This window comes from Nilaparvata lugens, chromosome 7 (genome assembly GCF_014356525.2).
Source record: "Nilaparvata lugens isolate BPH chromosome 7, ASM1435652v1, whole genome shotgun sequence".
Lineage (NCBI taxonomy): Eukaryota > Metazoa > Arthropoda > Insecta > Hemiptera > Delphacidae > Nilaparvata > Nilaparvata lugens.
The window spans coordinates 35,592,490-35,607,010 of NC_052510.1; the positions used below are offsets into that span (position 1 = coordinate 35,592,490).

The window sequence follows — 14,521 nt, forward strand, 5'->3', positions numbered from 1 at the left end:
TACTCCATAATCTTTGCAAACATCGGAAACAGAGATATAGGTCGGTAGTTTGACAAATCTTCAGTATCACCCTTTTAGAAGATTGTTCTTGAAATCTTCAGTAGATCAGGAAAGACACCTTGTTCCAGACAGCTGTTGATTAGTCTGCTGAGTGGTGAGGCTATTGAAGAAATAACTGCCTTCATAAGAAAGGCAGACAAGCTATAGATGACAGGGCTTCTCGAGTTTTTGTAGCCATTTACAATTCTTATCAAGTCTATAGATGACACTCTTTTCCATTTTTTGTAATGGTAATCTGTCCACCGCACATGATGTAGTTTCTGTAAAAGCACCAACAATCTGTGTAACAGAGTGAACAAAAAAATTGTTCAAATCATCTGGACTATTATTTTTTGGCAGAGTAGACTGTTTCTTTTTAGACTGATTTATAATATTACAGGGGTTTAGCCTTACAGGGGTTTGTGGCTTGACTAATTATTCTTTCCAAGACTTTTGGACTTTTTGGCATCAGCAAGTTCCTGGTGATATATTTTCTTAAGTCTAAAGATGCGTACAGACTTTCGCTCTGCTCCGCAATCGAACGTTACTCGAGCAGATCGATTGATGATCGACCGGGGATCAAGAGTGGAACGCGAGAAGAGCTAACATCTCCCGTAACGTTCATGATCGGAGCGAGTGCGGATCGTGCGTGGAGCGATTGCGGAGTGAGTGCAGAGCGTGCGCGAAGCGTGTTGGAGGTTGGTATATCTGTACGCACCTTTAGGTATGCAGTGTAGTACGTATTCCTCAGTTCATCACTGGTGGCAGATTTACAAAGATTTACCATTTAAAACTGTTGTATACACTATTTTATCTACGACCACTCAAACAAAGTACAGTACGTTATCAAATTTCTGACTTGTCAGGTTAGAAATTAATCAACACAGTTTTGACAATCAGTGATTGCATAATACTCTTAACAGCTGACTTCTTTCACTTCAGAACACATGATGAAAACTAATTTTTTTCTTTTCAAATTTTATAGATATTGAGATATAATTATTATAATATAAGAATAGATTAAAACATTGAAATAGATTTGAATCAGATTCTGGTATTACTACTAATTTATAGGTTAGATCACAATAGATTATGTTATTGATCCGATCAGCTGATTTCAAAAGTTTTTGACACAAAACAAAGTTGTCCTGCATTGTGATTGGTCGATAGCCCATTGCATAATGTTCAAGTCATTGCATAAAGTCCTCATTATAGCTATGTTTTGAAAATCCATTGCGAAAAGGAAGCTCTTTTGCACTTATGCATAGTCGCCTCTAATACAAGGCCCCGGCCTACGATATTGCAACGTCGCAGTGTAGGCCTAGAATCTAATAATTCATTATTGGTGAAAAAGATTAAAAAAAATACCAGCTGATCTTCTTCACAAATCATATATTAGATTCTAGGCCTACACTGCGACGTTGCAATATCGTATGCCGGGGCCTTGTATTAGAGGTGGCTATGACTTACGGGATTGATGTTGTAATGTTCACATTATAACATGTCGTATTGTTGAATTGTTTTCCAGAAAGTGAATAAATTACAGTACTCGTCACATTTACAGTATACATTTGAAAAATGTAGTATCATAGCAAGCGGATAATTCAACCATCATTTTTTTATTCTCCTTGAAAGTGTTATACCTTAGCGACGACTAAGATTATAGCCGCGCTTCTCTGGTGATGTGGCTCGAGCTGCGTCGTTACAGCCGCGATGGCTTGAAGCTCCAACTGTTTGTAGTTGAAGTTAGAAATATTTTCAGTTGCCAACAATACCTTCTCTTTTTTTGTAAAAGCAATACATCCAACACTTCTAATTCATTTGCCACCATGACGCTTACACAACAGAAAATCTCATGAATTGATCTGATAAATGTATAGGTTATGTGCTCCAGCCGCTCTAGCAGACTATCGAGTGACTGGAGCTGCTTCACTAGAAACGTGCGGCTAGAGTCGTCGCTAAGGAATTGCACATCAAGATACAAATTTAGGTGCTCAAGCGTAATTTAAAAAATTATCATTGAGTTATTGCATTTCAGATTTTCAATAATGTGGAAACTATCTTCTCGCGATTCATCAATGAAGGAAAAGCAACTATAAGACTGAAGTTACCTGAGGTTGATCTATCAATCAAGGCTGATCCTCTTCAACTGAAATGTTTTCTTAAGACTTTTGCCAGTTTGTTGGTAAAGAAAGACTCTTCCGAGAGTAAATTACCCAAGCTTAATTCCACATCTGATCGTAGATTGCCGCCAGGGCAAGTAAAAACGAAACTAGTCATTACCAAAGTTTCCGAGTTACCATCTAGTCGATACCCCATCACCCTCACTACTCTCCAGGTATATTGTTCTTTTCACTTTATATTATATAATATTATTTTAGTTTGCATGACGTCCCACTGTAACACATATCTCCCAACCTATGTCTGACTTGATTGAAAAACACGTCATTTCAACACAAGTTGAATTTATTTGCCATAAAATTACAATCAAGTAGACAAAACTTCTCTTTTCTGTTCCGACTATTGTATTGTTTGCTCTTATAAATAAATAAATAAAATGCAGTGAAATATACATAAATGCATGAACACATTATTGCTTGATCTTAATATAACGTTAAATATGGAATAATAATGTGCAACACTGCAAAATGCGAAATTTAAATAAAGGGTGGGGCATCATAATTTCCTTTTTTTGAATTGCACACTATTCAGTTACTTCATGACATAGCTGAGTGCTAGGAGTCACTCTCGAGAGGGGTGGTCTTTAAGTTTTGTTGGTTCACAGTTCAGTCGCCATCATGCGTTGGAACAGCGAGGAGTGTGCGTTCGCCGTTGAGGCCTGGAGTGGCTTTTCTAGTGGCTGCTCAGTGGTTGCAGTACAGTACGCCTTTCTGTTTAATTCAGCCCCGTTGGCCCTTGTTCCAGACTGGAAATTATTTGTTCCTTGGGTTATTACGTTTAGAAAAACTGTCAGTACAAAATCAAATCAAACCAAATTTATTCTCTTTAACACTTTACAAAATTGATGTATATTGCACAGCACAACAGTAAATACAGTACTTCTAAAATATAACATAAAATTCATAAGCATATCATAATAAAGACTATAGTAACAATATATTGTTTTGTACAATATACAGAATATGACAGTAATGAGAAATACTCAACAAAACGAAGATGTAAAGTTCCACAGCTCATTAGATCACGTGAAAACATCGAGACAGTGAGAGCTTGAATTTTACAAATCCAAGGAGTTCAGCACACAAATATGCGACTGCACTTGGACTTTCCGATCGTTTTGTGAGGAAGATTCTCCACGAAGATCTTCATTTCTTTCCATACAAAATTGATTTTATATTCAAAAAGGCTGTTTTGAAGGAACTCTTCCCAGAATGCCTTATCTCAATTAGAGGCGATTTGCAATGACCGGTTCAATCTCCTGATTTCTCGCATGTATTTTTTTTTAAATCTCGTGTCTATGTGAACCGCCCGAAAACCCTCATAGATTTTAAAAACAACATAGGCCTACAGGTGGAAATTGCTAAAATTACGCCTGCAATGCTTGAAAGGGTGATGTCAAGTACTAGAAATAGGTACTCTAAGGGCCGGTTTTGGAAAACTAATTTTCTGACTCCACCTGTTTAAAGTCTAGGACTTTAGTCTCGGAAACCGGCCCTAAGTGTAATCAGAGTGGGGGACGTCACCTCCATGATATACTCTTCAAAACTACAAGAAACAAAACTTTAAATACAAACTTACATTCTGAAAATAGAATAAAGCTTTTTTGACCCTCACAATGCGTTTTATTAAGCTTTGAAAAAAGGAAATTATGATGCCACAACCTGTACATGATTGTATGGTCTATTCATTTTGGCTCGACTAGCATAAGATAAAGCTTATTTGCTAGCTGATTGTAGTTAATATTTAGTTATAATAGCACAATATTTACATGTACAGTACAGTATATTTTTATTTATGTATCATAATACGTCAGTCATCTGTAAAGTAAAACAGTAACCTAATATTACCAATGATGTAAATATTCTAGAATATGCATGGTAATAGTGCTATTTGAGATGATTTATTCTTTTTGTTGCATGTTTTACTCATTGATGTTAACTATTCTTGTACTAAGACTATAAAGAAGCACGTAGCTTACATGACTTCGGGAGACCTTTTTCCAGACTCTTCTCTAGCAGAATCGAGCCAAGTACCGACTGCTGGGTTTTGGGGTGGAGGCTGATCGTACAAAATTGATATAATGACCTTATTTATTAACCCCCCCCCACCACACGTAATTGATCACATTACGCCTGTGACGCCTGTGATGAAACGGGAGGGGGGGGGGTTCTGAGCCGGGGTTCAGGGATCAGAATCACAATATTGCTTATCCATGTGCATTCTGCACGATTGAGGGTGGCTCTGCACTGGCCAGATAATGTCACTCACCAATTTTTCATTTTTGACTTTTCTCTGTTTTGATTCACACAATTCATGTAATATTGTTATGTACATTTTTTAATATCAAGATGTACCTTTCTCCGAGATCAACATGTTGGACCTCTGCTAATCCAAGAAATCCTGTTATCCCCAATTTCTGACTTGGATTAAACTTACTATTGTCAATTAATTTGTTTGCAGATTAACAATGTTCGATTGAAAACTATTGATTCGAGGATATATAGTTTGAGGGTTTTAAAAGTTCTGAATATATCCAACAATCAGATCACTAATCTTCCGAAACAATTGGGATTCATGAATCTCAAGGAACTCTATTTGGCTGACAATAGACTTGGGACTGCACAGAATTGGAATTGGGTCAGTTTTGACATGATTCAAAGCTCGCTACAGTTGCTTGATCTGACAAATAATCAGGTATGCACATGCTCATTCAAACAAGTATAGAATATAATCTTAATATTCCATGAAATGTTTCACTCCAATTTTCTTACATATTGTAGTGTACCATTTTCTATTATTAATCGATTTTGATATTTTATTTAAAGTCTTCTCTCTTGTACAAGTAAATATCACAAAATTTAGTGCTATAATTTTTTTCTTAATCATGGCTGGCAAGGCATCAATCAATAGGTCAACGATTGGCAAGCTGGCAAGGCATCAATCAATAGGCCAACGATTGGCAAGCTGGCAAGGCATCAATCAATAGGCCAACGATTGGCAAGCTGGCAAGGCATCAATCAATAGGCCAACGATTGGCAAGCTGGCAAGGCATCAATCAATAGGCCAACGATTGGAAAGCTGGCAAGGCATCAATCAATTGGAAACGATTAGGTTATAATAATAATTATCATTACTATCAGAAATTAGCTTAAGCAAATGTGAGATACTAGATTAAGTTGTTGAACCATAATTTGTATTCAATTTTCTGAAAGCTTAAACATCCATTTGCCAAAATTTGAGTATCAACTGATGTCATAATTGGTAGTTGGTTGACTTGGTTTTGTAATTTGCCTAACCAAGACACGCGTACAGCGGGCGGAGCATTCATTCTACAGCTAGGAGACATGAAAAAGGCACACCAGTGTTTAATTTCAAGTCGGGCCTAGGCCACCAACTCAAGTTCTGTCGTAAATTTGTCAAACTCTTCAAATAAGGATGTTGATAAATAATGAGCAAACAATAAGTAACTAAAAAAAACAGTTGAAAATTGAAGTTATATAGTAATAATATAATAATAATAATATTCGCATGGCTTTTATTTGTGGGGAGTTCCTGACGGAAGTTCGAACTCGCCTGAATATATCATTTAAGCCGTCAATGGGCCTTACGACTGTCATACTTCAGCCGGGACCGACAGTTTAACGTGCTTATCCGATAACACGGGAGTGACCTGTTAAAAAACGTTTTGGCGATGAGCGAGTAGTTTGAACTGGAGATCTCTAAGCTGCTATGCAAGCACTCTATCCACTAGACCACGGATCACATAGTAATAATTTAAATTCAACAAGCAAGTTGCAATTCCAAAAAATAACTACATGTAAGAAAAATATCTCGTTAGAAATTAAATTTTGAATTTTAATAAACAAATAATCTACTTTCAACTTACTGTAGGGACCCTATTAGCCGTGAGCGGCAGAGCCTCGGAGACAAAGTGTTCCACGGCTAATGAGGACGGATGCTCAGTCTCTGTCATTGTTCTCGCTCCCGCGCGAGTGTCTCTTTCTCGTTCGTTCTCTTTGCAACACATTGGAGGTTATATAATATACAAATCTAGTTTTTGATACGTATTGCAGATTTTCTTGACACTGATTTAAATTGTGTTTCTGAAAGATAACCACTATTTTGGATTTTTGAATAAGATCTTTTATTGGAATAATTATTTATACTGCTGGTAATTTTGTCAATATTAAACTCGAGAATAGTTTTGAATGTAAATATTTTACTTTTATGTTATCTCTTATGGAACAATGAATACCTCAGAATTACTCCAAACTACGTAGAAACATGCATATTGTAATTCTTGTAAGATCATTGTGTAAATATTGTCAGCTCTGTGAACCGTAGGAGCACTGACAAAAGAGTAGAAAGTCCAACTACCCCTATTCCATTGCCTGCGAAATGGGCTTGGGACGATTTTTTACAGTTGCGTCGATCACCCTATTTGAGTTTTGACTAGGAATAATAATCCCGTTAAGATTGGTCGCACAATATCAATTCTACGAAAAGGCCACATTACGTTTGACATTATTTGTATTAAAAAGCATTACTTGCCAGTTATAAGCCAGTCAGTGTCGTCAGTGATGGGGTTGACAACTTTGGAATGTTCTCTCCTAAAACTTCTATTGAAAAAGATAGGTAAGAGAATTCGACATTTTCGAAACCATCCCATGCTGTCAATAAGACTCACCAAAGGCCTATACTATACGCTCTTCGATGATCTGTGCGCTGATAGAATTCTTTTTAGGATGTAAAAACCGTCCTTTGATGAGCTTCTATCACTTATAGAAGTGGATATTACCGGAAAAAACACTCAACTGAATAAATGTATTAAAAAAGAGAAACTCGCTCTGACTATCAGGATGATACAAAATATACATCACCATTCACAAATGAGTTGAGAAAAAAAGATTTATTTAATTTTACAGATTCACAAATTCAATTCACAAACTGTTGGTTCTATTTATCATGGATGATCGGGTAAGTAATTATTTTAAAATGGGGGTTGGAGGTAGGATTCAGATTTACTATAAGATTTCTTACTTTGCGCACACTTTTTCTAAATGTGTGAGTGGGTCAACAGAGGATACGAATCGAAACAATACTGGATACCAAACATTCAAGTCCAAGAACTGGAGTGGGAGTGAGAAAATGATAACTATTTGGCCTTGTCACTCTGGCGGCGCATGCGCATAGGGATCATTTTCAGTTTTTTGGGATACCCAGCGTCTGTCCACTAATAAGCGCCATAAGGCTCGATACCCAACCAGTCTCCACGGACACTTTGTTCGCCAGTTTCGGTGTCATGCTCCTGGGGAAACAGACCTGCTGCTTGTAACGCATCAAGTTTAGATACAAACACAACTTGCTTATTAGGTACTTCTATCGTGGTGGTATTCGACAGCTTCAACCAACCACATTGTGTGCGCGCCGTTATTGACAGCGCGTCTCAAATTACTGCTATTACAAAAAATGTATTTAATAGATTGCATCTCAAACCTAGTCCCAGAAAAGTCGGCCTAGTTGGAATAGGCTCAACTGTAACTCAATGCAATAATAATGAAGTTAAAATTTGTATCTCTTGACTTATTCAACCGCATGCATGTTAGACTTGAGACTAAAGCTCTAGCCCTGTCCCAAATCACTTGTAATCAGCCTATCAAAAACTTGAATCCTAACTTATGCATGCAGTTTTTCAACCTCAAACTGGCTGACAATGAATTCTATAAATCAAAACCTATTGATCTGTTAATTGGAACTGACTTATTCCTACAAACATTAAGTGAGGTAATGAAGATCCATCTAAGATATTCTGTGAAAAATTGTATACTGAAACTGTATATTGTATAGTGTATATTGAAACCACCACTCATACTGATTCAGGTGGCTACAAAGTAGCGCTTCCATTCAAAAATCAACCTGTCAAGCCTGGCGACAATCGCAGCAGTACTATGAAAAAATATTTAGCTTTGGAAAAACGCTTATCATTGAACAAAGATGTCAAACAGATGTACGAAGAGGAGTTTATGCACCAATATATTGTGTACTGAAACCTACTAGTTGAACCACTGGTCTCCGTGTTGTCTTCAATGCATCCGCTCCCTGTAATGATGGTGCTATTTTGAATGAAGCTTTGCACGCTGGCTCGAATCTTCAAAATGAACTTGCTCAGATTTTATTTAATTTCGTGTTAATAATGTGGTTGTGACTACATATATAAAAATGATGTATCGTCAGATCGAGGTTCGTGAGCAAGATAGACAGTACCAACACATATTTTATCGTCCTTCCCCTAATGAGGACGTGTGTGTATCCCAGCTTAATACGGTAAGCCATGGAATGTTAAGCTCTTCTAATCTCTCTCAACGCACAATACTTCAACTTGTGAGCGACCATGGAGGAGAATTTCCACTAGCTGCTAATGCACTGCGTAATCACACCTACGTCGACGATATCGTAACTGGTACCTCCATCCTCCAAGAAGCTCTTACTCTCATTAAAGAATTAAAACAACTCACCGCCAAGGCTGTCTTTGAACTTCGCAAGTGGTCTTCAAATGTTCCTGATGCCATTAAGACCTACCTGTTGATTTCCTCGAGAATCCAAGAGTGTGAAGAAGAAGAAGAATAAATTTTATTTCACTTTCTCAAAATGCAATACAATATGAATATATAGTACATAGTATATATTTATGCATTATTCAATATTATTACAAAGAATTTAAAAATAAATAAATAAAAAGTATATAATACATAACTAACATATTACCTATTTGTTTATAAATAATAAACTGTAAATTTTAAAATTTGAAGGGAATTTTGTATTATGACAAAATGAACATAAAATATATCTTCTCGAAAATAAAAATATATTATATTAATTGACATTGTACAACCAAAAAATAATGTATAATATGCATATTGATGCAAGTGGAATAAATACTAGCTTGCAAAGTGAGAGAAATATCACTTGAGTGCAAGCAGGAGTCGTTTGGTTCTTCAAGCACACACACACACACACACACACACACACACACACACACACACACACACACACACACACACACACACACACACACACACACACACACACACACACACACACACACACACACACACATGCACACACACACATTAAAAAAATTATAAATGCCTAATAGGACTCGAATTTTGAGATACAAAATTATTCAAAGGGTGTATAATCATGCTCAATGCAGCACAATAAACCATTCCTCAACATCATTTGGATGAGCTTCGAAAAGCCAAGGCTTAAGTTTTGATTTAAATTTTTTGAAGGTTCTCAAATTTTTAATTTCTGCAGGCAGAATATTGTAGAACTTCGGCCCAAGAAATAGAAAGCACTTCTGAAAGAGAGTACAGCTTGCTTTAGGGCATCTCACCAATCCCAGAGTTATCAGCCGCGTTTGCTGGGAATGATTACCCTCAACCATGGGCTGACCATAGCTTCCACTCATCCTGTAGAATAGAGCTAGGACCTTGAAGACGTACATATGTCTGAGAGGCAATGCATTTATCCGTCTGAAGAAAGGGAAAGAATGGGTTTGTCTGTGAACTCCAAATATAACTCGAACTGCTGCTTTTTGTAATGTAATTATCGATTTGAAGTGAGAAATGTAAGTTGAAGCCCAGCATGCAATCCCATAATCCAATTTGGAGTTAAGGAAAGCAAAGTATAGTTGACGCAAAAAATTTGGGGGAAGGAATTGCCTTAGATTATAGAAAACTCTTAACAAGTAGAATAGATGTTTCCTTAGACCCAGAACATGGATATTCCATGATAATTTATCATCTACAACCAACCCAAGATATCTTATAGACTGATTTCTTTCTACAACAGTGCAGTTACACTGCATCCTACTGCAGTCAATTTCATGATAGAAAATAGGGAAATTCAACATGAGTGGTGATGACAAAGAAAAAGTTAAGTGATTTGTTTTTGCAGCATTTAGTGTTAACTTATTGTAATTAAACCGAAGGCGGAGTGTATCAAGATCTTGCTGCATTATCACTTGCAGTTCTTCAACATTTTTAGATGAGTAAGAGAATGCAGTGTCATCAGCAAAAAACGTTGCAATGCCATTGAACTTGTAAGAGAATAGGTCATTAATGTACACAAGAAATAGTAGGGGTCCAAGAACAGATCCTTGGGGCACACCATTGCTAATACTAAGAATGTTACTGTTTACACCTCCAATGGAAACATACTGCTGCCTATTTTCAAGGTATGATTTCATCCATTCTGAAGCTCGGCCACGGATACCAGCAGCATTCAGTTTTTTAAGTAGAATAGAATGGTCAACCGTATCAAATGCCTTCTTTATGTCAAGGAATAGTCCAGAAACCTTTACATTTCTTGCATTCAATCCCTGATAAATCTGTGAAATGAAGTTATATCATGCCATTTCAGTACTCAAACCCTCCTGAAATCCAAACTGACTCTTATAAAAAAAGTTATTACTCTTCAAAAAGTGAAAAATTCTCCTCACAATCTTCTCAAATATTTTTGAGAACACAGACAAAAGAGATATTGGTCTGTAATTTGAAGGATCCGAACGACTTCCAATCTTAAATATAGGAATCACCTTGGCAATCTTCGAGGGATCAGGGAAAATACGTGTATATATACTTGCATTAAAGATATCATATAGAACTGGAACCAATGGAACGGCAATTTTTTTTAAAAGATGTGAGGAGATACAATCAGGACCAGGAGACTTACCATCCTTCAATGAATTTATTTCAGTAAGGATCTCATGGAAATCTTTTGGTCTTATGAAAATAGTATTATAGACATTTTCTGATTTGAAACAAGCTTTGTAATTATCTATAGTATTTTGAGTCAATGGACTCATTGAAGAAATTAGAGTGGTAGGAACTCCAATGAAGTAATTATTGAAAGAGTCAGCTACCATTTGCTCATCAGATATTACCGCATCATCTATTTTCAATTCAATAGTCTGATTCTTCTTTGAGGTCTGTCCACATAAGTTATTTATTTCCTTCCATTGGTTTTTTACAGATAGGTCTTTCAAATTCGAATAGTACTTTATTTTCTCTAGTTTGATCCATGTTTTTATATTATTTTTCAAAGCAATATAAGAATTTTTGAGCCTATTATTATTAGGATTCCTAGCTAGTGCCTTAAAAATCTTATCACGATTTTTTATTGCTATACATAAACCGTCTGTCATCCAAGGTTTGAGCTTTTTAAATCGGGTATGACTCTGACTTAATACCACTGTGCGTTTGGACTGATTCAAATAGTTCTTTAATACATCTAAAAATAAAGACATTTTAGTATTTATATTGTCACTCAAATAAAGGGGATCCCAATCATGGTGCATCAACAATGATATTAATTTATCATAATCAATTCTATCTTTTTTAAAATCAGCTTGGCTATTTTTATGAACATTTGACTCTGAGATAGAAATCGACACAGCTCGGTGATCGGTTAGCAGAGTATCAATAACATAACTACTTAACTTATGATTATGTTTTATTGACCTGAAGAAGATATGATCTATGCATGTTGAGCTTGACGAAGTCACTCTGGTTTCTATATCAATAAGCGATTTATATCCATTATTATTCATAATTTCCAGATATTCGAGCGTATTACTATTATTCATATCATTTATATTGATATTGAGGTCGCCTATTATCAAAGAATCCGAGTCACGATGTTGCTCCAAGAAAGTAACAAGGCTACTCAAGAATTGACTGCTCTCAACTCCATGCCATCTATATAAGCACAGAATACTAAATTTATAATTCAAAAGTTCACACTCTAAGAAAATGGAGTCAGATCCATCAATAATTATACAATTAATTTTAGAGCATCGAAGGCCACTCTCCACTGAAACATAAACCATTATACCTGATGCTGCAGTAAAATCACTTCCAGCATGGAAACTTTCATAACCTTCAATATTAAATAATCGATGATCATGACAAGATTGAAGCCAAGTCTCAGACAAAACAATGATTGATGGTAACTTCTTCCAAGAATTAATATAAGTGATAAAATCGTCGAAATTTCTATTTATACTGCGTATATTCTGATGCACTATGGTTCTATTACCATCTTCTGCTAAGGAGGATGAATTTATTTCATCTATACCTAAAATATAACTACAGATACCGGTACCTTCCATTATGAACAAAAGTACATTTTATAATACTATTACCTACAGTAACTATATTACCCACAGTATGGCCATTGGAATTTCTTTTCCCGCCGCCGCCATGAAGATTCCAAATATTTGAATTTTACAATGGAGCTTATATGGGTTTATAAGTAAAATCGCTTGCTTTTACTAATTAAAGTATATTTTTGTGATTATTAACTTCGATATAATTTCTTTCTTGTTTTTTCTATATTCCCAATATAGTTTTGGAACTTGAAATAAGTTAGTAAATCGTAGATAATAGCGAGTAAAAATGAAAGGTAGGTAACGTAACCTGAAAGCTGAATTTCCAATAAAATACCATAAAACTTTTGAAATGTACGTCATGATATTGTAATAAATTTTGTTCCATAGAAATATAATAAAGTTCTCATATATATTTCTAGAAGCATGATGAAACTGTCATCACAATAGATTCCATAACATTTAAATAGTTTGTTCTATTCAGCTAATAAGTCTGACAAAAATATTGTAAAGCACAACATTGAATATAAACTCTGGAAGAGCCAACTATTATAGTCATAGTACTACTTGATGAATTTAATAAACATGTAAGAAATTGAAAAATAACACACATAACCATTATTGTTTATATTTAGTTACATTTCTAATCTTAACCACTGCTCGTGGGTAATGCAACTCGAAAATAATATCAATAGCTATTGTACCAACATGTTATGGGTAGGGTACTCAGTACTGAAGAGAATCAATCAGAGAAGACAAGACGTCTTTAATCAGCACTTAATCATAGTTGAATATTTCATAAAATGTTATATTCAATTGAGCCACAAAAATATTTTGAAATTGGATTATTTGAAGTTCGATCCAATAAATGGGATGTGGAAATAGACAAAATTGAAATATATCTTTCTACATATTTATATAGATCACTGGTTCCCAATAAGTTGTCCGCGAAAGCTCTAGAAGTGGTCCGCGAGGAATCCGAGGGAAGGAAAATTGATGTTTTAAGATTTATTAGTGTTTTTTAAAGTTATATTTTTTGTCTATATTAAAGTATCGATTTTTCTTCGAAAATGATATATCAAACTAATCTTAAGTTCATAATATGTTACCAATCGGTAAAATAAGTGATACGTTCCAAATTTCTAATGCTATAAGATATGACTTGAAAGTTTGTTTGGAATCTTAATGGCGGATTTGTACCATGTGACCGAGCTAACCAATCAGAAGCGTGACAGTCAATGGCCATACTGTGGGTAATATAGTTACTGTACTATTACCAACATGCATACAAAACACATTCACACATGAACCAACTAAATAAGAAACAAACTTATTAAAGTAAATAAGAGTATTGGGGAAAATGAAAAAGTTCTCTGATTCTTCAGAGAGTATAAAAGCGTTAGGTTTTCAGTGGAATCCCTCATGTGACACGTTCTCTTATCATGTATTGCCGTTTGATAAGGAAATTACAATAAGAGCTATTTTGTCGTAGCCAAGTTGTTTAATCCTCTTGGATTACTGTCTCCTGTCATTTTTGCTTGCAAATATTTCCTTAAACTAGTGTGGATCTCGAATATAGAAAGGGATACTCCGCTCACTGCAGAGCTTGTACATCAATGGAAGAAAATTTCTGACTCTTTTAAAATGCTGTCTTCAATCAGAATACCTCGCCTCATTCAACGAATGAATGTAAATGTGTCTCTGATAGGCTTTTCTGATGCTTCTGAAAAAGGTTATGCTGCTTGTACATATTGAATCATATTGAACTTTCCGATTTCAATAAGGTGTGTATTAAAAACAAAGCGACATGCAGTATAAAAATTATTTTATTATTTGAAAGTACATAACTTGCAGTTTTAATTTAGTTGGTTTTAAAAATAGTCCAGGCGCTGGCTTACATTGAGCATACATGAGAGAGGCAGAGAATTTGACTTCGGATTATTGTTAGGGGGTCTTTAGTGTATATGAAACTCGATGTCGTCACGTCCCAGGGTGGTCGACAGCTTGGGGGGGAGGGGGGTAAGTTGTAAAAAACGAGCGTTTATAAAATCGCCTGTCCTGCAGTTACTATTCATAGTACAGCTTTTAATTTTTTGAGATGAAGTTTGTAATTTTGACCATAATTAGTAT

At 35.5% G+C, this 14,521-nt stretch overlaps 1 protein-coding gene across 3 annotated transcripts in view; it reads left to right on the forward strand.

Annotated features, from left to right (window-relative positions):
• Positions 1–14,521, forward strand: part of LOC111051291 (leucine-rich repeat protein 1) — an 81,897-nt gene that overhangs the window by 2,388 nt on the left and 64,988 nt on the right. For all 3 annotated transcript variants that reach the window (XM_039432634.1, XM_039432632.1, XM_039432633.1), the window contains exons 2-3: positions 2,078–2,377; positions 4,681–4,914. In XM_039432634.1, coding sequence (XP_039288568.1) covers positions 2,078–2,377; positions 4,681–4,914 — 534 coding nt within the window. The remainder of the gene's footprint in view (positions 1–2,077; positions 2,378–4,680; positions 4,915–14,521) is intronic.